This window comes from Corvus moneduloides, chromosome 33 (assembly GCF_009650955.1).
Source record: "Corvus moneduloides isolate bCorMon1 chromosome 33, bCorMon1.pri, whole genome shotgun sequence".
Lineage (NCBI taxonomy): Eukaryota > Metazoa > Chordata > Aves > Passeriformes > Corvidae > Corvus > Corvus moneduloides.
In genome coordinates this window covers 64,413-86,180 of record NC_045508.1, presented here as the reverse complement: position 1 = coordinate 86,180, position 21,768 = coordinate 64,413, and the positions used below count along the sequence as shown (strand labels likewise).

General features: G+C 39.5%; 1 protein-coding gene and 1 long non-coding RNA gene across 11 annotated transcripts; both read left to right on the top strand.

The window, feature by feature from the left end:
• The first annotated feature begins 5,672 nt into the window (after positions 1–5,672).
• On the top strand, positions 5,673–21,118 carry LOC116437157 (butyrophilin subfamily 2 member A1-like). Of its 5 annotated transcripts, XM_032094753.1 has the most exons (13): positions 5,962–5,972; positions 6,168–6,375; positions 7,406–7,504; positions 9,271–9,537; positions 9,987–10,085; positions 11,155–11,181; positions 14,139–14,165; positions 14,299–14,325; positions 16,075–16,101; positions 17,287–17,313; positions 18,805–18,825; positions 18,939–18,965; positions 19,824–21,118. In XM_032094753.1, exons 3-13 carry the CDS (start codon positions 7,414–7,416, stop codon positions 20,333–20,335), a joined length of 1,152 nt encoding a protein of 383 aa, XP_031950644.1. In that variant the 5' UTR covers positions 5,962–5,972; positions 6,168–6,375; positions 7,406–7,413; the 3' UTR covers positions 20,336–21,118. The 5 variants fall into 5 exon arrangements, with proteins under 5 accessions (XP_031950646.1, XP_031950647.1, XP_031950645.1 ...); XM_032094755.1 differs by lacking the exon at positions 11,155–11,181 and having other exon boundaries at positions 5,673–6,375; XM_032094756.1 differs by lacking the exon at positions 17,287–17,313 and having other exon boundaries at positions 5,673–6,375.
• On the top strand, positions 17,342–18,798 carry LOC116437182. Of its 6 annotated transcripts, none has more exons than XR_004237199.1 (5): positions 17,342–17,789; positions 17,937–18,262; positions 18,378–18,439; positions 18,522–18,583; positions 18,614–18,798. It is a non-coding gene; the product is annotated as an uncharacterized LOC116437182 (long non-coding RNA). The 6 variants fall into 6 exon arrangements; XR_004237203.1 differs by having other exon boundaries at positions 18,470–18,572; positions 18,706–18,798; XR_004237201.1 differs by having other exon boundaries at positions 18,470–18,572; positions 18,655–18,798.
• Positions 21,119–21,768: the final 650 nt, after the last annotated feature.

Genomic DNA, 21,768 nt, shown 5'->3' with positions numbered 1-21,768 from the left:
CCTCTGGATCTCCTGGCCGCTCCCGACCTGTCCACGCGGAACTCTCGGAGTCTGGGAATCTTCTCTTTGCTGGCTGGAGCCCATCAGGCCTCACCCAGCGAACCCCAAACCCTCGGTGAACGGAGTCTTTGAAGGAGGAACCTCGGTTTCCACCCGTCCTTGGCAAAGGGGAGCAAACCCAGCACTGGGGTGATTTCAACTTTTTAAAAGTTGCCTCATTTCCAACACGGCAGCTCCTTTTCCAACCTGGTTTTCCAACATCTGGAAAACAGCAGGAATGGGAGCTGGAGAATCCCAACTTGGGGGTGGATGGTCCCAGCAGGAGGACTCGCAGCTAAAATCGGGAATACACAACACAGAGCCCAGGGGGGAATCCACGGATATGGAAAAATCTGTGGAATTTAGAGCTTTAATGTTCCAAGATTTTCCGGGTTTGGTTATTCCTGCACCAGTTTTATTTCTGGATTAGGGAGAGGGGAGGAGTCAGAACTGGCAGGGAGATGGAAAATGATTGGATTTACGAGACTCTCACCCTTCAGGACTGATTAACGTCCAAATGGGGCTCGATTCCTGTTCAATTCAATTTCTGTGTCCAAAACTGTCGGAGGCCATACCTGGATGTAAAATTTGGGAATTTATTGTGATCCCAGGTGGGATAAAACACTGCCAGGACCCAAAGCCCAAAGCTCCAGACCTGTTTCCATCCCGCTTTTGATTAATTTCTCTTTTGTGCTCCTTCAAATAAAGATAAAACCTCTCCAAAAAGGGCTAAAAATTAATCTAAAAAATGAAAGACAAAATCAACTCCGTGGAAATAACAATCAATGTTTCCATGACTGATTCCATTAACAAACGTCCCAAATCCCAATTATAGGTCACATTTAGCCAGAACAAGATTGTTTCATTCATTACCTTAAGGCAGCAATTAAACTAAAATCCCGATGCAATTCCCGACTGGAATTTGGCCATTTTGCCACAGACAGCTCCAAATATTTTTCCCAACAAATCCTTCAGAGACTGAAAGGCCAAAATTGATCCAAGGCAGGGGTGAAAAAAGGGAATAAAATGGGAAGAAAGAGCAGCTTTGGGATCATTTTACAGCCGATTTATTACAAATATTCCGTGTAACGTTTCCATGCTTTTCCTCCATTTTCCATGGCCTATTTTTGCCCCCTGACACCTGAATTCCCTCATTTCCGTGGATCGGGGCTCTAAAGCAGCTGTGGCTGGTGAGGGAAACAGCAGGAGCCCGAAGTGAAGCACTTCCCGGGCCTTTTAGGACCAGTTTGGAGTCTTCTCTAGGGAGGAAAAAGGGATCGAATTCCTGGTTGGGAGCAATCCAACAGAACCCTCGGGATTAGCCTGCGCTTGGAAAGGGATATTGCAGTTCCAGGGGCTCGGAGAACAGAGCACACCCATAAAACGGGGCTGGAATGTCCAGAGAAACGCGGCAATCCGGGAGCTGAGAGGAGGGGCCGGAATTCCTGTTTGAACTGCACCGGGAATGATGGATCATCTCTCCTTGGAGTGGCAACTACTGGACATGGGGGTGTTGTCTGCAACCCGGCGTCACGGACACTCAGCATTGCACGGAATCCCAGAACCACTCAAGTTGGGAAACTGGGATCACCGGGCCCAGCCTTGGACTCAGCGCCACCTTCTCCCAGATGGTCCCGCTTTCTTCTCCCCTTTATTTCACAATTCCTGGCATTCCAAGCCATTCCAGCCTCTGCTCCTCTCAGCTCCCAACTCTCGCCACAGAACTTCGGCTCCACCACCTTTTCCCTTTCATTCCACAACCCGTTCCCTTCCCCATTTCCTTTCCACTCTTGTTTTCCTTTCTCCCCTTTCCCCCTTGCTTTCACCTTTCCCACCTTTTTTCCTTCCCCCCTTTCCCACCTTTCTTTACCTTTTCCCCGTTTTCTCCACATTTCCCCATCAGCCTTTTTTTAACTTTTCCTGCATTTTCTCAACGTTTTCCCCTCTTTCCTTCTTTTCTTTACCTTTTCCTCCCTGTACCCTTTTTTACCTTTCCTCCCCTTTTTACGACTTTCCCCTTTTTTCCACCTCTTTCCTTCCTTTTTACTTATCCTTTTTTTCCTTATTTCCTTCCTTTTTACTTATCCCTCCTTTTTTTTCTACCTTTTCCCATTTTCCTTCTTTTCTGCTTTCCCCCTTTTTTCCTTTTTGTTTTGCCTTTCCCACCTTTTTACCTTTCCCCTCTTTTCCCACCTTAGTTTTTTTTCCTTCCCCCGTCCCCCTTTTTTCTTCTGCCCTTTTCCCGGTTTTCCCACTGTTACGAACGTATTGTGACGTTGGCTTTTCACATGTTACATAATTGTTAGGAATGTATTGTGATGTTGGCTTTTTTTTCATGTTCCTTAATGTTAGAAAAACTTTACCTAGGTTCTGTAATGTAATACATGATATAGAATGTCTATTGTTTCTGTAGTCAATTTAGAAAAGATAGGCAGAGAAAGCCTTCACATTCCTGGAGTATCTTATCAGAGAAGAAACAAAACCAGAAACCAGAGATCGAAGAATTGATGGAGGGAGCAGAGCCGGAATGGAGCCAAGGAGGAAGAGAAGGCAGACGGGACGATCACAGAAACGCCAAAGGGTTTATGAATTATGCATGATGGTGATGAATATGCAATGAGATGCACTTTTAAAGCCGATCTTTTGGCTGTCAGGCGCCTTTGGCTCTGCCAAAGCACGCGGCCGCGATTCCCTTTGTGCTGCTGTCTCCGAATTGTCCCTTTTATTCAACTTTCCTTGAAGTTTCACTAAGAGCGAACCTCGTTTTTCACACGATGTTTTAATTAATCTCTAGATTAATGCATTGATTTTAATATCGATGTGATGGCGAATAAATGAATAGATTGGTTTGTTAAGTCACCAATTAATACCTGGATGGGTGTTAATATTTGCTGCCATTAATATTAATATTTATTTCTTAGTAACTAATTAAAATTAATTCATTAAATTCAAAAGTCATTAATTAAAAATTAATTAATATTAATTTAGAGGAAAATGTCTTCTCTAATGAATAAGTGTATTAATATATAATTAATCGTAATTTGTTATTGATTGTAATTAAGATTAGTATTTATAGCCCTTATCTGTTACAATCAATTAAGAATTAATTAAATATTAATTAATATTAACTTAATAATGTTTATGAAATATTATTATTAGATGCACATTAATATAGTAACGATAAAATTAATGGTCATAGAATTAATTAAAGAATTAAAGAATTAATTAAATAATTTTATATTTAGTGAAAGGTTGATGATTATAAATATTAATTAATATCAATATTAATTATTATTAATGTTTATGGTCATTATCCGTTAGGGTTAATTAGTTGTAATTATTCATAATGCATATTAATATTTCTAATTATTATCTATTACAATTAATTACAAAATAATAAGATAATAATTAATATTTAATAAGTATTATCATTCATCTATTATTAATATTGATTAATAGTAAGGAAATATAAATATGTTAATATTGAAATTAGTAATTAATATCAATACTTTAAAATAGTAATTACTGAATTAATTAAATAAATTATTATTTATTAAAAGATCAATTACAATGAATATTAATTATTAATAATATTTATAGTGGTCGGCTAGTGTTAATTAATTGCAATTATTTGTAATTAATATTAATATTTAGAATCCTTATCTATTGCAAATAATTAAAAATAATTAAATATTACTTCATAAGTATTAAATATTAACATTTATTAATAATAACACCACTAATATGAATAATACATCGAGACATTATTATTAAACTTCATAATTCATATCAATATTTTAAAATAATAATTAATTAGTTAAATATATAAATACTTAATAAAAGATTAAATATATAAATAATAATTAATATTAATGTTTATAGTAATTATCGCTTAGGGTTAGAGTTAATTGTAAGTATTTGTAATTAATATTAATATTAATTAATATTAATATTTATAGTCATTATCTATTACATTTCATTTCAAAATAATTAAATATCAATTGTTTTTAAAGATTAACATTTATTAATCATTTATATTAGTAACATTGATAATCTATTAATATGTTAATTTAAAAATTAATAATTAATATCAATTTTTAAAAAATCCATAATTGTAAATTAATTAATTTTTTAAAATATTAATTACTATAGATATTAATTAAAATTGCTATTTATAGCCTTTGGTTAGGGTTAATTAAGTGTAATTATTCGTAATTAGCAATAATATTTAGAATCCTTATCTATTGCAATTAATTCCAAACTGCAATGAATTATCTATTAACACACCCATTAGTAAGAGAATAAATTGTTCTCTCAATTAGTATTAATAACAGAATATTAATACCCTGCTAATAAGAATCCATTCATGATATATTAATATTCCAATTTCTAGTATTAGGGGCATTAATAACCCCTCATTAACATCAATAATATCCTTAATAATCAATAATTAGACCCAGGTATTGATCGATGCATCCGTTCATTTACTTATTTATTATTTATAGAAGTAATTAATGAACCGTTATCCAGCGTTAATAAAATACCGCACGTCGGGTAATGACCTATTAATATGCTTATTTAGTAATAAATGATCAACACATTGATTAATGAAATAATTATTAATTACTCATTATTAATAAATAAGAATGAAATATTTTATATCTAATTATTGTATAAATAGAACTAATAATCAGTAATTAATAACAATGACCGAGTAATCATTAATAGAGAAAATATAATTAAAAATTAATAATAATAAATAATCAATAATTAATAACAGTTACATATTAATCAATAAATAAAATAGAAATAATACATAATACTTATTGGTCAATAATCAATAATAATTATCTATTAATCATAAATAAATAAATAAATAATAATAAATTGCTATAATGAATAATTAATATCAATTATTTATAACAACGATATATTAATTATTAATACGTAAATATTAAATTTTAAATATTGAATATTCGATAATCAATAATCAATAATTAATAATAATGATCTATTAATCATTAATAAATAATAAATAGTTAATAATTAATAATCAATAATTTATAACAATGATCTACTAATTATTAATGAATGGATAATCAATAATAAACAATTAATAATAATTAATAATAAATAATTAATAACAAGTATTTATTAATTATTAATAAGTAAATAATGAATGTTAAATATCGACAAATAAAAAATTAATAACTAATAACAATGATCTATTAATCATTAATAAATAAATAAGAAATAATCAATAATCAATAATCAATAATTAATAAATAATCGATAATCAATAATTGCTAACAAAGCTGTATTAATCATTAATAAATAATAAATAATAAATAATAAATAATAAATAATAAATAACAATAATTAAGAGCAATGATCTATTAATCATTAGGAAGAAAAGAATAAAGAATTAATCGTTTATCATAACTAATTAACAATTAATAACGGGTTATTAATTACTAATGAATAGATAGATTCATTAATTCCCAAGCCCAGCCCGGGGCCGGATCCCCGCAGGTGCCGCCTCCCGCAATTCCCGCGGCTGGAGGAGCCCCTGGGCCGCCCCTCCCCCCACTCCCGGCGCTCCCCCAATCCCGGAGAATCCTCTGGAAAAGCTTTTCCATGGAATTTCCTCTCGGGAGCGCCGCAATTCCCGCTTTTCCCAGCGCCGCGGCAGCGGAAATTCCCAAATCCCGGGAGAGCCCCGGGGGGTCCCGGCGCTTCCGTGTCCCGATCCCGGGGGGCTCCAATCCCGATCCCGGAGGAGTCGAATCCCGATTCCAAGGATTTGAATCCCGATCCCAGGGCGGTTCCAATCCCGATCCCGGAGGAGTTGAATCCCAGTCCCGGGGAGTTTGAATCCCGATCCCGGAGGGTTCGAATCCCGATCCCAAGGATTTGAATCCCGATCCCGGGGGGTTCCAATCCCGATCCCGGAGGAGTTGAATCCCAGTCCCGGGGAGTTTGAATCCCGATCCCGGAGGGTTCGAATCCCGATCCCAAGGATTTGAATCCCGATCCCGGGGGGTTCCAATCCCGATCCCGGAGGAGTTGAATCCCAGTCCCGGGGAGTTTGAATCCCGATCCCGGAGGGTTCGAATCCCGATCCCAAGGATTTGAATCCCGATCCCGGGGGGTTCCAATCCCGATCCCGCAGATCCCCGGCCGCTCCCGCCTTTGCCTCCTCCCGAGGGCTCCCGGGCGCCCTTTGGACCACCCGGGGCGGCTCCGGGGCCGCAATTCCGGGTCCAAAGGTTCCCGGGGCCGGCGGCGGCTCCGGCCGGGAGCGATTCCCGGGATCCGGCCTCGGCTGGGAATCAGGTGGGTGCTCCCGGCCCTCGGCCGGAGCCGGCGCCTTCTCCGGGAATTCCTTGGATTTGGGGGTTTAGGGTTTGTGGGAAATCCGGAGCTGCGGAGCTTCCCTGGGTCCTTCCCGGGATCCTTCCCTGGATCCCATCCCTGGATCCCTTCCCTGGGTCCTTCCCTGGGTCCTTCCTGGGATCCCATCCCTGGATCCTTCCCTGGATCCCTCCCTCCGTCCCTCCCTGGATCCCATCCCTGGATCCTTTCCTGGATCCCATCCCTGGATCTTTCCCTGGGTCCTTCCTGGGATCCCATCCCTGGATCCAATCCCTGGATCCCTTCCCTGGATCCCTTCCCTGGATCCTTTGCTGGATCCCATCCCTGGATTATTTCCCTGGATCCCATCCCTGGATCCTTTCCTGGATCCCATCCCTGGATCTTTCCCTGGGTCCTTCCTGGGATCCCATCCCTGGATCCTTTCCCTGGATCCCATCCCTGGATCCCATCCCTGGATCCTTCCCTGGATCCCATCCCTGGATCCCATCCCTGGATCCTTCCCTGGATCCCATCCCTGGATCCCTTCCCTGTGTCCCATCCCTGGATCCTTCCCTGGATCCCTTCCCTCCCCTTTCCCTTTTTCCCCCTTTTCCCCCTTTTTTCCCTCTTTTTTCCCTTTCCCCCCTTTTTCCCCCTTTCCCTTTCCCTTTCCCACCTTTTTCCTTTTTTTCCTTCCCCCCCCTTTCCCCGTTTCCCCTTTCTCCCGTTCCCCCCCTTTTTTCCCTTCCCCTTTTCCCTTCTCCTTTTTCCCCCTTTCCCTTTCCCCTTTCCCCCTTTCCCCCCCTCCCCTCCCCTTCCCATCCCGTTCCCACTTTTCCCCCTCTCTCCCACTTTCCCGTCATCTTCAGGGACTTTCCCCACCCATCCCAAGAGATTCCCAAGGAATTCCCTCCCCGCCCCATCCCAATCCAATCCCAGGGAACGGGGCCTGGGAGCCGGACCCCAATCCCTGGATTCCGTCCTCACCCCTGGAATTTCCCCTTTCCCACAGGAACGGGAATGGGAATGGGAACAGGAACGGGAACGGGAATGGGAATGGGAATCCCGCTGCTGCTGCTGCTGCTGCTCCCGATGCTCCATCCCGCGGCGGGTGAGTCTGTGGGATCGGGGAGTGGCTCGGATGGGAAAGGAACTTTGGGATCGCCCAATCCCGTGGGCACCGGAATCCCCGTGCCAGGAATGCTGAACCCAGAGAATTCCGGGAATATCAAACCCAAAGAATTCTGGGATACTGAACCCAGAGAATTCCGGGATACTGAACCCAAAGAATTCTGGGAATGCTGAACCCAAGGAATTCTGGGAATATTGAACCCAAAGAATTCCAGGGTACTGAACCCAGAGAATTCCAGGAATATCAAACCCAAGGAATTCTGGGATACCGAGCCCAAGGTAATGAATGAACCACTCATTAATTAATCCGTTAATATCATCATTAATAAAATATCGAATATTGAACCCAAAGAGTTCGGGAATGTTGAACCCAAACTACTTTGGGAATGTTAAACTCAGAAAATTCTGGAATGTTGAACCCAAAGAATTCCAGGAATGTTGAACCCAAGGCATTCCGGGAATGTTGAATGCAAAGAATTCCGGGAATGTTGAGGAATATCAACTCCGGGATATTGATCCCAAACAATCTGGGGATGTTAAACCCAAACAATTCCCAAATATTGATCCCAAACAATTCCGGAGTGTTGATCCCAAACAATCTGGGAATGTTAAATCCCCTGAAATTCCAGGATGCTGAACCCAAATAATTCTGGGAATATTGAACCCAACAATTCCAGGATCTTAAACCGACAAATTTGGGAATATTGAACCCCAAAAATTCTGGGAATGTTGAACCCAAACAGCTCTGGGAATGTTAAACCCCAAAAATTCCAGGGATTTTAATCCTGACAAATTTGGGAATATTGAACCCCACCAATTCCCGAATGTTAATCCCAAACAATTTGGAAATGTTGGACCCCAAAAATACGGGAATATCAAACCCAAACAATCCGGGATGTGAATCCCAAACAATTCCAGGATATCGAACCCAAACAATTTGGGAATATTAAACCCCAAAGTCCTGGAATATTGAATCCCAGCAGTTCTGGGATATGGAACCCAAAGGAATCAGGAATGTGAAACCCAAGCAACTCCAGGAACGCCGAACCCAAAAATTCCGGGAATGTTAAACCCCAAATATTCTGGGATGTTGAACCCAAACAATTCCGGGAATGTTAAACCCAAAGAATTCCGGGAACACTGAACCCAAACAACAACTTTGGGAATGTTAAACCCAGCAAATTCTGGAATATTGGACCCAAAGAATTCCGGGAATGTTGAATGCAAAGAATTCCGGGAATATTGAACCCAGAGAATTCTGGGAATATTGAGGAATATCAACTCTGGGATATTGGACCCAGACAATTTGGGAATGTTGATCCCAAACAATCTGGGAATGTTAAATCCCCCGAAATTCCAGGATGTTAAACCCAAATAATTCTGGGAATATTGAACCCAACAATTCCAGGATCTTAAACCGAAAAATTTGGGAATATTGAACCCCAAAAATTCTGGGAATATTGAACCCAAACAACTTTGGGAATGTTAAACCCAGAAAATTCTGGAATGTTGAATCCAAAGAATTCCAGGAATGTTGAATGCAAATAATTCTGGGAATGCCGAACACAAAAATTTGGGAATGTTAAACCTCCAATATTCTGGGATATTGAACCCAAACAATCCGGGAATATTGAACCCAACCAACTCCGGAATCTGGATCCCAAATATTCCAGAATATTGAACCCCAACAATTCCGGCCGCCTCGGAGCGGGAACTCCGGGATTTTGCTGTCCCTCTGATCCGTAGGGAACGTCCACGAGCCTCTGCTGATCCTGGAGGGGCCAGAGCAGGGCGGGATCCGGCTCCGGTGCCTCTCGGAGCGCCCCTTCTCCGATGTCCAGCTGCTGTGGACGGACGGGAAGGGGGAAAACCTGACGGGAATTCCGGCGCCGACGGACACTGGGAGTGCCGGCAGCTCCCTGCTGCTCCGGCCGGGATCCGGGAACGCCGCGTCCTGCAGGATCCTGGACCCCCGGCTCCAGACGGCCTCGGAATCTTCTGTCGTCGTCGCTGGTGAGACGCCGGGAAAACGGGAATCGTTCCCAGTTATCCCAAGTTTTCGTGGGATGATGAAGGAGGTTTTAAAGTTTTCCAGGGATTTCCTGGACTTGGAGCCACTGGAAGGTCCTGGAATGTCCTGGGTGGTTTTCCATGGGCTCGGGGATGAGTCTGGGGATGGATTTCCCAGTTTGGGGATGGGGAATTCCCAGTTTGGGGATGGAATTCCCAGTTTGGGGATGGAAAATTCCCAGTTTGGGGATGGGGGAATTCCCAGTTTGGGGATGGAGAATTCCCAGTTTAGGGATGGGGGAATTCCCAGTTTGGGGATGGAAAATTCCCAGTTTGGGGATGAAATTCCCAGTTTGGGGATGGGGAATTCCCAGTTTGGAGGTGGGGAATTCCTGGCGCAGCCGTCCCAGGGTTCCCTGGCCAGTCCGGGATTCCCGGCGTTTCTTTTCCAGACGTTTTCTTCCCGGCCACGTCCCCCTGGCTCCCAGCGTTCCTGATGCTGCTCGTCCTCGGCGTCTTCCTGCTGCTGGCGGCCGCCTACAAACTGCGCCGTGAGTGCCGCGCTGCCGGCAGCTCCCGCCATTCCCGCCATTCCCAGAATTCCCGCAATTCCCGCCATTCCTGTTCCCGGAATTCCCGGAATTCCCACCATTCCCATTCCCGCAATTCCCGCCATTCCCTTTCCCATTGCCGCAATTCCCGCCATTCCCGTTCCCGGAATTCCCGCAATTCCTGCCATTCCCATTCCCGGAATTCCCACCGTTCCAACAATTCCCGCAATTCCCGCCATTCCCGTTTCCGCAATTCCCGCAATTCCCGCCATTCCCATTCCCGCCATTCCCACCACTCCCACCATTCCTGCAATTCCCGTTCCCATTAATCTCATTAATTCTCATTAATCTACCACTAATCAACCGGTAATTAGCTGCTAATTAACCGTTAATTAACCGTTAATTAACCATTAAATCAACTGTTAATTAACCTCTTATTAGCCATTAATTACCCATAATTAACTGCTAATTAACCATTAATCAACTGTCAATCAACCATTAATCAACCGTCAACCAACCATTAATCAACAGTCAACCAACCATTAATCAACTGTCAATTAGCCATTAATTAAATGTTAATTAACTGTTAGTTGACCACTAATTCACCATTAATTAACTGTTAGTTAACCGATAGTAGCCATTAATTAACTGCTAATTAACCATTAATCAACTCTTAATTAACCTCTTATTAACCATTAATTACCCATAATTAACTGCTACTTAACTATTAATCAACCACTAATCAACCATTAATTAACCATTAATTAGCCATTAATTAAATGTTAATTAACTGTTAATTGATGGCTAATTAACTATTAATTAACTGCTAATTAACCGCTAATCAACCTCTAATTAACTCCTAACTAACCATTAATTAACAATTAATTAACTGGCCATTAATTAACCATTAATCAACCGCAAATTAAACATTCATTAACCCTTAATTAACCACTAATTAACTATTAATCAACCGCTAATTAACCATTCATTAAGCCTTAATAAGCACTAATTACCCCTTAATTAGCCCTCCCTTCCCCGCTAACGAGCCTCTCCCTCCGTGTCTCCGCAGGGAACCAGCAGCTCCTGGCTCGCGAGCGTGAGTCCAATTCCCCGGCGGGAAAAGGCGGAATTTGGGATCGGCCCCGGGAATTCCGGCCTTGGGGAGGGTCCAGGGTGGAGATTCCCCAAAAATCGGGATTTGGTGGCCAAAAGTGGCGGGAAAATCCGTCTGTTCTGGAATGGGAATGGAGCGGGAAAGAGGAAATGAAAGAATTGAAGAGCAAGAAATGAATAAAATCAAATTATTGGGAATAAAGGAGAAATGAAAGAAATGAGGAGGAGACGAGGAATGAAAAGGAAGGAAAAGGAATTGAAAGAAATTAAAAGAAAATAAAAGAAATTAAAAGGAATTTAAAGGAATTAAAAGAAAATAAAAGAAATTAAAAGAAAAAAGAAATTAAAAGAAATTAAAAGGAATTAAAAGAAAATAAAAGGAATTAAAAGAAATGAAAAGAAATTAAAAGGAATTAAAAGAAATTAAAAGAAAATAAAAGAAATTAATAGAAATGAAAAGAAATTAAAAGGAATTAAAAGAAAATAAAATAAATTAAAAGAAAATAAAAGAAAGTAAAAGAAATTAAAAGAAAATACATTAAAAATAGAAATAAAAATGATCTAAAGAAAATATCAAATAAAGCAATTAAAATAAATAAAAGCAATGAAAAAATGAAAAAACTAAAAAGAAAATTAATAAATAGAAGTAAAATAAATTGAAAGAAATTAAAAGAAATTCAAATAAAATACATTAAAAATAGAAATAAAAACAAAAGAAAGAAATTATCAAATAAAGCAAAAAAATGAAATAAAAGCAATAAAAAGTAAATAAATTAAAGAAAAAATCAAATAGAAAATATAAAACTAAGATAAAGAAAAAGATGCAAAATGAATGAAAATAAATGAAAATAAATGAAAATTACATATATTAAAATAATTGAAATAAAAATGATATCAAGAAAATATAAATTAAAGCAAATAAAATAAATAAAAGCAATTAGAAAGTCCTTAAATAAATAAAAAAAGAAAAAATAAAATAAAATAAATTAAAATAAAATAAATGGAAGGTAAATAAAATAAATTAAAATGAAATAGATTAAAAGGAATATAAATAAAAATTATATGAAGAAAAAATAAAATAAATAAAATACACAAAACAAAAAATAAAAAAGAGAAAATAAAATAGAATAAAATAAATAATAAATAAAACAAAGAAATAAAAGAAATAAAATAAAAACTATGAAAATAAAATCAAGAAATAGAAGCGAACTTAAAATCTGAAAATAAATAAATAAGCAAAAATAGAAAATAAAGAAAAATATAAAATAAATAACTAAAAATGAATTAAAGAAGCCATAAAATAAATAAAACATAAAATTTAAAAAAAGAAATTAAAATGAATCAAAAGGAAACTAAAATATAAAATCCAATTTATAAAAGTTAAAATAAATCAAATACAAAATCAAATTTAAAAATCACTATAAAAGGAATCAATATAAATAAGAAAATTTTAAAAATCGGTTCCATAAAATACAAAATAAGATCAATAAAACCAAAATAATCGGTGGAAATAAAAATAAAATGTAAATAAATATCAAAAATAAAAAGGAAAGAAAGGAAACAAAGAAATAAATCCAAAATAAAATAGAGTGAAATAAATGAAATGAAATGAAATGAAATGAAATTAAATTAAATTAAATTAAATTAAATTAAAGAAACTAAAATGAAGTGGAGTGGAGTGGAACGGAATGGAATGGAGTGGAGTGGAGTGGAATGGAATGGAATGGAACGGAATGGAACGGAATGGAATGGAATGGAATGGAACGGAGTGGAACGGAGTGGAATGGAATGGAATGGAATGGAATGGAATGGAACAGAACGGAACGGAATGGAATGGAATGGAATGGAACGGAGTGGAACGGAATGGAATGGAATGGAATGGAATGGAATGGAACGGAGTGGAACGGAATGGAATGGAATGGAATGGAATGGAATGGAATGGAATGGAACAGAATGGAATGGAACGGAGTGGAATGGAATGGAATGGAACGGAGTGGAATGGAACGGAATGGAATGGAATGGAATGGAATGGAATGGAACGGAATGGAATGGAATGGAACAGAATGGAATGGAACGGAGTGGAATGGAGTGGAATGGAATGGAATGGAATGGAATGGAATGGAACGGAGTGGAATGGAGTGGAATGGAATGGAGTGGAACAGAACGGAATGGAATGGAATGGAATAGAATGGAATGGAATGGAATGGAATGGAATGGAATGGAATGGAATGGAATGGAACGGAATGGAATGGAACAGAATGGAATGGAATGGAATGGAATGGAATGGAATGGAATGGAATGGAATGGAATGGAGTGGAATGGAATGGAATGGAACGGAGTGGAATGGAATGGAATGGAATGGAATGGAATGGAATGGAATGGAACAGAATGGAATGGAATGGAGTGGAATGGAATGGAACGGAATGGAATGGAATGGAATGGAATGGAACAGAATGGAATGGAATGGAATGGAATGGAATGGAATGGAATGGAATGGAACGGAGTGGAATGGAATGGAATGGAATGGAATGGAATGGAATGGAATGGAATGGAACGGAGTGGAATGGAATGGAACAGAATGGAATGGAACGGAGTGGAATGGAATGGAATGGAACGGAACGGAGTGGAATGGAATGGAATGGAATGGAATGGAATGGAATGGAACGGAATGGAACAGAGTGGAATGGAATGGAACAGAATGGAATGGAATGGAACGGAGTGGAATGGAATGGAATGGAATGGAATGGAATGGAATGGAATGGAACAGAGTGGAATGGAATGGAACAGAATGGAATGGAATGGAACGGAGTGGAATGGAATGGAATGGAATGGAACGGAATTCTCCCCTTGATCCGCAGGGAATGCGCCGTTGCCGTTCCAGCGGCTGTTTTGGCGCTCCCAGAGTTTTCCGTAATTGCCGTTTCCCTTCCCCCTTCCCAGGGAAGAACCAGCAGGAGATCCAGGAGGGTGAGTGCGGGACTCGGCTTTCCCTGGGATTTGGGGCCCTGAGAAGCGCCCGGATCCCCCCGGAATTGCCCGGAAGCGCCGGGGGCGGGCGGGACCGCGGGAATTCCTGACGGCTGATCCCAATTCCTTACAGAGATCGAGGATCTCAAGGGGGAGCTGGGTAAGAGCCGGCATTAATTATTCATTAGCTGCTAATTAACTAGTCATTGGATGCTAATTAATTATTCACTAACTGATAATCAACTAGCTATTAGATACTAATTGATTATTCATTAGCTGCAAATTAGTTATTCATTAGCCTTAAACCAATTGTTTATTAGATTTAAAGCCATTGTTTATTAGACTCGGACCAATAATTCGACTTAGACTAATTAGTTCTTAGACTAATTATTTATTATTCTTAGACTATTTATTAATGAGATTTATTCTAATTGTTTATTAGACTATTTATTGGACTCAGATTAATTATTTATTAGTCTATTTATTAGACTCAGAATAATTATTCATTAGACTCAGATTAATGGTTTATTAAATTTACAGTCATTATTAGGCTCAGACTAATTATTAGACTTAGACCAATTGTTTATTAGACTAATTGCTGATTACACAAACTCTAGTTATTTATTAGACTCATGCTATTTATTAGACTGGTTAATTATTTATTAGACTCAGAATAATTGCTTCTTACCCTTGGACTAATTATTAGCTCCAGACCAATTATTAGATTTAGACCAATTATTTCTTAGACTTGGATTATTTATTAGATTTAGACTAATTATTAGATTCAGACTAATTTTTATTAGACTTAGACCAATTAATTATTTATTTGACTTAGCCCAATTATTATTTATTAGACTCAGACTATTTATTAGACTAATTGTTTATTAGACTCAGAATAATTTTTTATTAGACTATTTCTTTATTAGACTTAGATTAATTATTTATTAGACTAATTATTAGGCTTAGACTGATTATTTATTAGACTTAGCCCAATTATTATTTCTTAGACCAATTATTTCTTAGGCTATTTATTAATCAGACTCATTCTAATTATTTATTAGATTTGGACTAATTTATTAGGCTCAGCCTAATGACTTCTTAGACCCAGAGTAATTATTTAACTCAGACTACTTGCCTGTTAGACTGAGACTAATTAGTTATTAGACTCAGACTAAATATTTATTAGCTTTGGACTAATTATTTATTCTTAGATGAGGTATTTGTTAGACCAGGACCAATTATTTATTCGACTTGGACTAATTACTTCTCAGATTCAGACTAATTATTTATCCGACTCAGACTAATTATCAGACAGACTAGTTATTAGACTTCAACTAATTACTTATTAGACCCATTCTAATAATTTATTAGCCCTGGACTAATAATTTATTAGACTTGGACTAATTACTAGACTCAGAATAATTAATTACTTATTAGACTCATTCTAATTATTACCTTACAGCAATTATTTATTAGATTCAGATTAATTATTTATTAGACCAAAACTATTTATGAGAATAATTCTAATTATTAGACTGAGACTGGAAATTTATTAGACTTAGACTAATTATCAGACAGACTAATTATTAGACTTGGGCTAAATATGTATTAGACTAATTGTAATAATTTATTAGACTCGGACTAATTATTTACTAGACTCGGACTAATTACTTATTAGACTCATCCTAATTATTATCTTACCCCAATTATTTATTATTAGGCTCAGACTAGTGATTTCTTAGACTGAGACTAAGTATTTATTAGAATAATTTTAATAATTTATTAGGCTTGGATTAATTATTAGGCCCAGAGTAATGGAATTCTTTCCCTTAATCCCAACCTCAAATTTCGCCCCCAAACTGAGCCCAGATTTGGGGATTTTCCTGATTTTTGTTCCTTTCTTTTCCAGAGGAGGAGATTGGAAAATTCCAGAAGGGTAAAAAAGCCTCGAGTTTTCCTCCAAATCCGCGATTTTTGGGATAAAATCCAAGGATTTCGGTGGAGTTCTGAGGGTGGAGCTGGAAAATCCCTCGGGATTAATTCTTTAATTAATTATTAATTAATTCCAAGAGAGATGGAAGGGATAAATCCGGGATTATTTGTGGGAAAGGGGCCTAAAAATAATTGGGATAATTCCGATTAATTTAAATTCCTTTGGGAGCTGCTTCTGCTGGATCCGGAATTACTTTTCTAATAATCAATTAATATTTACCTTGATTTCCTGGAAATGTTTGGGAATATTTTTTGTTTAGTAATAACTGAATACTGAATAGTTAATTAGCAATGATGAGTGCTTACTTTCTTAATAATTAATAATTAATAATTAATAATTAATGCTTACTTGATTAATAATTATTAATTACTAATTAATGCTTACTTGATCATTTATCAATCATTAATAACCAATGATTAGAAATTAATAATTAATAATGCAAAATAACCAGTAATTAATGACTATTAACTAATAACTAATAATTAATAACTAATTGTTATTTAATTGTATTTGAGCAAGCTCCAGCATCGACAGGTCCATTATTCTCTACAGATTAGAGATAATAATTATTATTAATTAAATACATTTTAGATCTATCTTGTCTCTATATTATTAATTAATATTGAATACCTAATAATTATTAATTGATATTTAATATAAGGTATTTAAATGCCTGTTATTCTGCAGAGATTAAACATAATTATATTTTATTTATAGAAAATGAACACCTAATTACTCCTACTAATTATATTTCATGATTAGATATAATATTTATAAGCAATTATTTCTTTTATACTTCTATAACATATAATCGATAACATTATTATTATTTATTACATAATTAAATATTCTATCGAAAAGACATTAATTATTCTATATAAACTATATATATAAATCATATTAACAATCAATATAAATCCTATTAAAAGTAAATATTAATGATATTAATAGTAAATATGAATCATTTAAAAGTTAAATATGAATTATATGATTATCAACCATTAATTAACTCGTTATCTCTCCAATTATTTCTGATCTTGATAATTATCTCGATATTCACACCACTTCCCCGGAATTCCCGCGACGATTCCCATTCCCAAATCCCGATTTCCTTCTCTGCCCCCGCAGAGAACCAGGAGATGGAGAAGAAAATCGGTGAGGAAATGCCGGAATTCGGGGAGTTTGGGGGAATTTGGGGAATTTGGGGAATTTGAGGAATTTGGGGAATTTCGGGGATTTGGGCTCTGGAAAAACGTTTGGAGCTGATCTGGGGCTGCTTTGGGAGGTGGGACTGGTGACAAAGGTGGGACATGGGGACACCTGGGACAGGTGACTGGGGTATGACCCAGGTGACCCAGGTGGCTCAGACCTGGCCCAGGTGGCCCAGGTGGCCCAGGTGGCCCAGGTGGCACAGGTGGCACAGACACACCTGGCCCAGGTTTCCCAGGTGACAGAGGTGACACAGGTGGCACACCTGCCCAGGTGACCCAGGTGACTCAGACCTGGCCCAGGTGGCACAGGTGGCACAGACACACCTGGCCCAGGTTTCCCAGGTGACAGAGGTGGCACAGGTGGCACAGGTGGCACAGGTGGCACAGGTGGCACAGACACACCTGGCCCAGGTTTCCCAGGTGACAGAGGTGGCACAGGTGACAGAGGTGGCACAGGTGGCACAGGTGGCACAGACACACCTGGCCCAGGTTTCCCAGATGACAGAGGTGGCACAGGTGGCACAGGTGGCACAGGTGGCACAGACACACCTGGCCCAGGTTTCCCAGGTGACAGAGGTGACACAGGTGACACACCTGCCCAGGTGACCCAGGTGACCCAGGTGACTCAGACCTGGCCCAGGTGACCCAGGTGACACAGGACACCTGGGACAGGTGACAGAAGTGACCCAGGTGACACAGATGACACGCGCCTGACACAGGTGGCACAGGTGGCACGGGTCACACACAGGTGGCACGCACAGCACACAGAGGTGACACAGGTGGCACAGGTGGCATAAGTGACATGGGAACACCTGAGACAGGTGACACAGGTGTCACTCAGGTGTCACTCAGGTGTCACTCGGGTGTCCCACACCCACCCAGGTGTCACTCAGGTGTCACTCAGGTGTCCCACAGGTGTCACTCAGGTGTCACTCGGGTGTCCCACACCCACCCAGGTGTCACTCAGGTGTCACTCAGGTGTCACTTGGGTGTCCCACACCCACCCAGGTGTCACTCAGGTTTCACCAGGTGTCCCACACCCACCCAGGTGTAACTCAGGTGTCACTCAGGTGTCCCACACCCACCCAGGTGTCCCACAGGTGTCACTCAGGTGTCACTCAGGTGTCACTTGGGTGTCCCACACCCACCCAGGTGTCACTCAGGTGTCACCAGGTGTCACTCAGGTGTCCCACACCTGCCCAGGTGTCACTCAGGTGTCCCACACCCACCCAGGTGTCCCACAGGTGTCACTCAGGTGTCACTCAGGTGTCCCACACCCACCCAGGTGTCACTCAGGTGTCACCAGGTGTCACTCAGGTGTCCCACACCCGCCCAGGTGTCACTCAGGTGTCACTCAGATGTCACTCGGGTGTCCCACACCCACCCAGGTGTCCCACAGGTGGCCCTGATGGCTCTTTGGGCTCTCTCGTTGCAGGGCACATCCAGGCCCAGTTGGGTGAGTGGGACCCGGCCCCGATTGCTCCGCCCCGCCCAGCTCTGCTGGCATGCAAATGAGCTGCCGGGTTAATGAGCGTTAATTAGCATTAATTAGTGCTCCTTTCTGCACAGGATTCAGACGGGCTCAGAGTAACGCAGGTGAGTCCTGGCCTCCTCCTCCTCCTCTTCCTCCTTCCCCTCCTCCTCCTCCTCTTCCTCCTCCTCTTCCCCTCCTCCTCCTCCACTTCCTCCTTCCCCTTTTCCTCCTCCTTCTCCTCTGCCTGTTCTTCCTCCTCCACCCGTTCCTTCTCCTCCTCCATGTCCTTCTCTTCCTTCTCTTCCTCCTCCTCTTCCTCCTCCTCTTCCTCCTCCTCTCCCTCCACCTTCTCCTTCTCCTGCTCCTTCTCCTCCTCCATCTCCTTCTCTTCCTCTTCTTCCCATTTGTCCACCTCCTTCTCCTCCTCCTCCTTTTCCTTCTTCTGCTCCTCCTTTTCTTCCTCCTCCTCCCTCTCCTCTTCCTCCTCCTGCTCCTCCTCCTCCATCTCCTTCTCTTCCTTCTCGTCCTTCTCTTCTTTCTCCATCTCCTCCTCCTCCTCCTTCTCCTCCTTTTTCTGCTCCTCCTGATTTTCCTCCTCCTCCTCCTTTTCTTCCTTTTCTTCCTCCTCCTCCTCCTTTTCTTCCTTTTCTTCCTCCTCCTCCTTTTCCTTCTCCTTCTCCCTCTCCTCCTCCTTCTCTTCTTTCTCCTTCTCCTCCTCTTCCTCCTGCTCCTCCTCCTCCTTCATCTCCTTCTTTTCCTCCTCTTCCTCCTCCTCCTTCCCCCCAAATTTTCCCAAAAATCAGAACTTTGTGCTCTGTGGGGTTTTTTTTTGCATTTAGATTTTGCACATCCTAACACATGGAAAAATCCCAAATATTTGATTATTCTATATTGAACGGTATCAAACGATATCAAATTATCCCCAACGATACCAAATGATATCAAACGATAGCAACCGTTGGTTTTCCCTCCTTCCCAAGTCTCCCTGACCCTGGACGAGCACTGCAAACACCCCAACCTCGTGATCCAGGGAAAATCCTGGATCGTCACCTCCAAGCCGGGATCCAAGATCCATCCCAAAGCCGTGGTGGTGGCCCGGGAAGGCTTTTCCGAAGGGAAGAGCTACTGGGAAGTGGAGGTGGGCAATGGATCCGACTGGGAGCTGGGCGTGCTGGGGGAGGAGATCCGGGATTCCCTGCGGAACAACGGCGGCAGCTTCCCGGAGGAGACGGTGCCGGGGCTGGAGTATTCCCTGGGGGAATTCCGCCTCCCCGGCGGGAAGCTGGAGCGCAATTCCGGGAGCTGCCGCGTGCTCGGGGTCCTCCTGGACCAGGAATCCCGCATCCTCTCCTTCTTCGACGCCGAGGAGAAGCAGCGCCTGGGACTCCTCCCCTTGAAACTTCCCGGGAATCTCTTCCCGTTCTTCAGCCCCAGCTCCGACGGGAAAGCTCTGGGGATCCGCCCCGTGGGGGTTGGAGGGCCCCAGCAGTGACCTTTTAATATTCGCTTTATTTTAATAACTGAATTCCCTTTTGAACGTCCCAATTATTCCCTTTAAAATAGTCCAATTGTTCCTTTTTAATATTCAATTTATTCCCTTTTAATATTCAAATACCCCCTTCTAATATTCCAATTATTCCCTTTTTAGTATTCCAATCATTTTCTTTTAATAGTCAAATTATTCCCTTTTAATATTTTAATTATTTCTTTCAAATGCCCCAATTAGTCCCTTTTAAATATTCAGATTATTCCTTTCAGATATTCAAATAATCCTTTTAAAATGTCCTAATTAGTCCATTTTTAATATTCAAAAAATCCCATTTTAAATAGTAAAACTACCCATTTTAAATAGTCAAACTATTCTGTTTTAAATATTCTAATTACTCCTTTTTAAATATTCCAATTAGTCCTTTTAAAATATCCTAATAACTCCCTTTTGAATATTCAAATTATCCCCTTTTAAAATATTCTAATTATTCTCTTTTAATATTCAGATACCCCACTTTTAATATTCAGAATATTCCCTTGTTAGTATTCCAATTAATTTCTTTTAATATTAAAATTATTCTCTTATAATATTTTGTTTCATTTAAATGTTGCAATTAGTCCTTTATAATATCCCAATTAATCCCTTTCAAATATTCAAACTATTCTTTTAAAACATCCTAAGCAGTCCCTTATTAATATTCAAATTATCCCTTTTTAAAACATTCAAATTATTTCCTTTTATATTCAAACATTCTCCTTTTAATATTTCAATTTTCTTTTAATATTCAAATCATTCTCTTTTAATGTTTTAATTATTCCTTTTAAATATCCCAATTAGTACCTTTTAAATATTCAAATTATCCCTTTCAAATCCCCTAATTAGGAGTTGGGAATGGGCAACAAATCCCAGTCTCTGAGGCCAGGAGGAGATCAATGAATAATTATAAATTCGTTAATTAATTTAAATCCATTAATAATGACTAATAATTAATTAACCATCAATGGAATTATAATGTAAACCTATTAATTAATGAATTAATGAATCAGAGGGTGAGAAAGGGAAATAAAACCCAGCAGAGTTCCCAAAGTTCCCCAAACAATTTTCAGGGATTCAGGAATTTCGGAAAACCCCAAAGTGTTCAAATATTTCCCTTCTCTTCCCGTTTTCTTCCGGTTTCCTGTGGATAAATCCCGGATTTCTCTCGCTGGTTGTTACATTTCTTGGATATTTGGTTTGGAATAATAAATCCATGGGAATAATTCACTGCTGTGTCGGGAATCCCTGGAATTTTCTGATCTGTGGACCCTCAATATTTGAATTATTTGATTTTTTTAGATCCTATTTTATTTTATTTTTCCTATTCTAATTATCTTCTAGATCCTAATTAATTTTATTTGAGATTTTAATATTCCCCACTTTATTTGAATTATTTCATT

Excerpts from the sequence above, each read along its gene's own strand:
- LOC116437157 (XM_032094753.1), top strand. The coding sequence starts at position 7,414 with ATGGGAATGGGAACAGGAACGGGAACGGGAATGGGAATGGGAATCCCG. Across the intron at positions 7,505-9,270 it reads GATGCTCCATCCCGCGGCGG|GGAACGTCCACGAGCCTCTG; the intron begins GTGAGTCTGTGG and ends TCTGATCCGTAG. Across the intron at positions 16,102-17,286 it reads GATTGGAAAATTCCAGAAGG|AGAACCAGGAGATGGAGAAG; the intron begins GTAAAAAAGCCT and ends CTGCCCCCGCAG.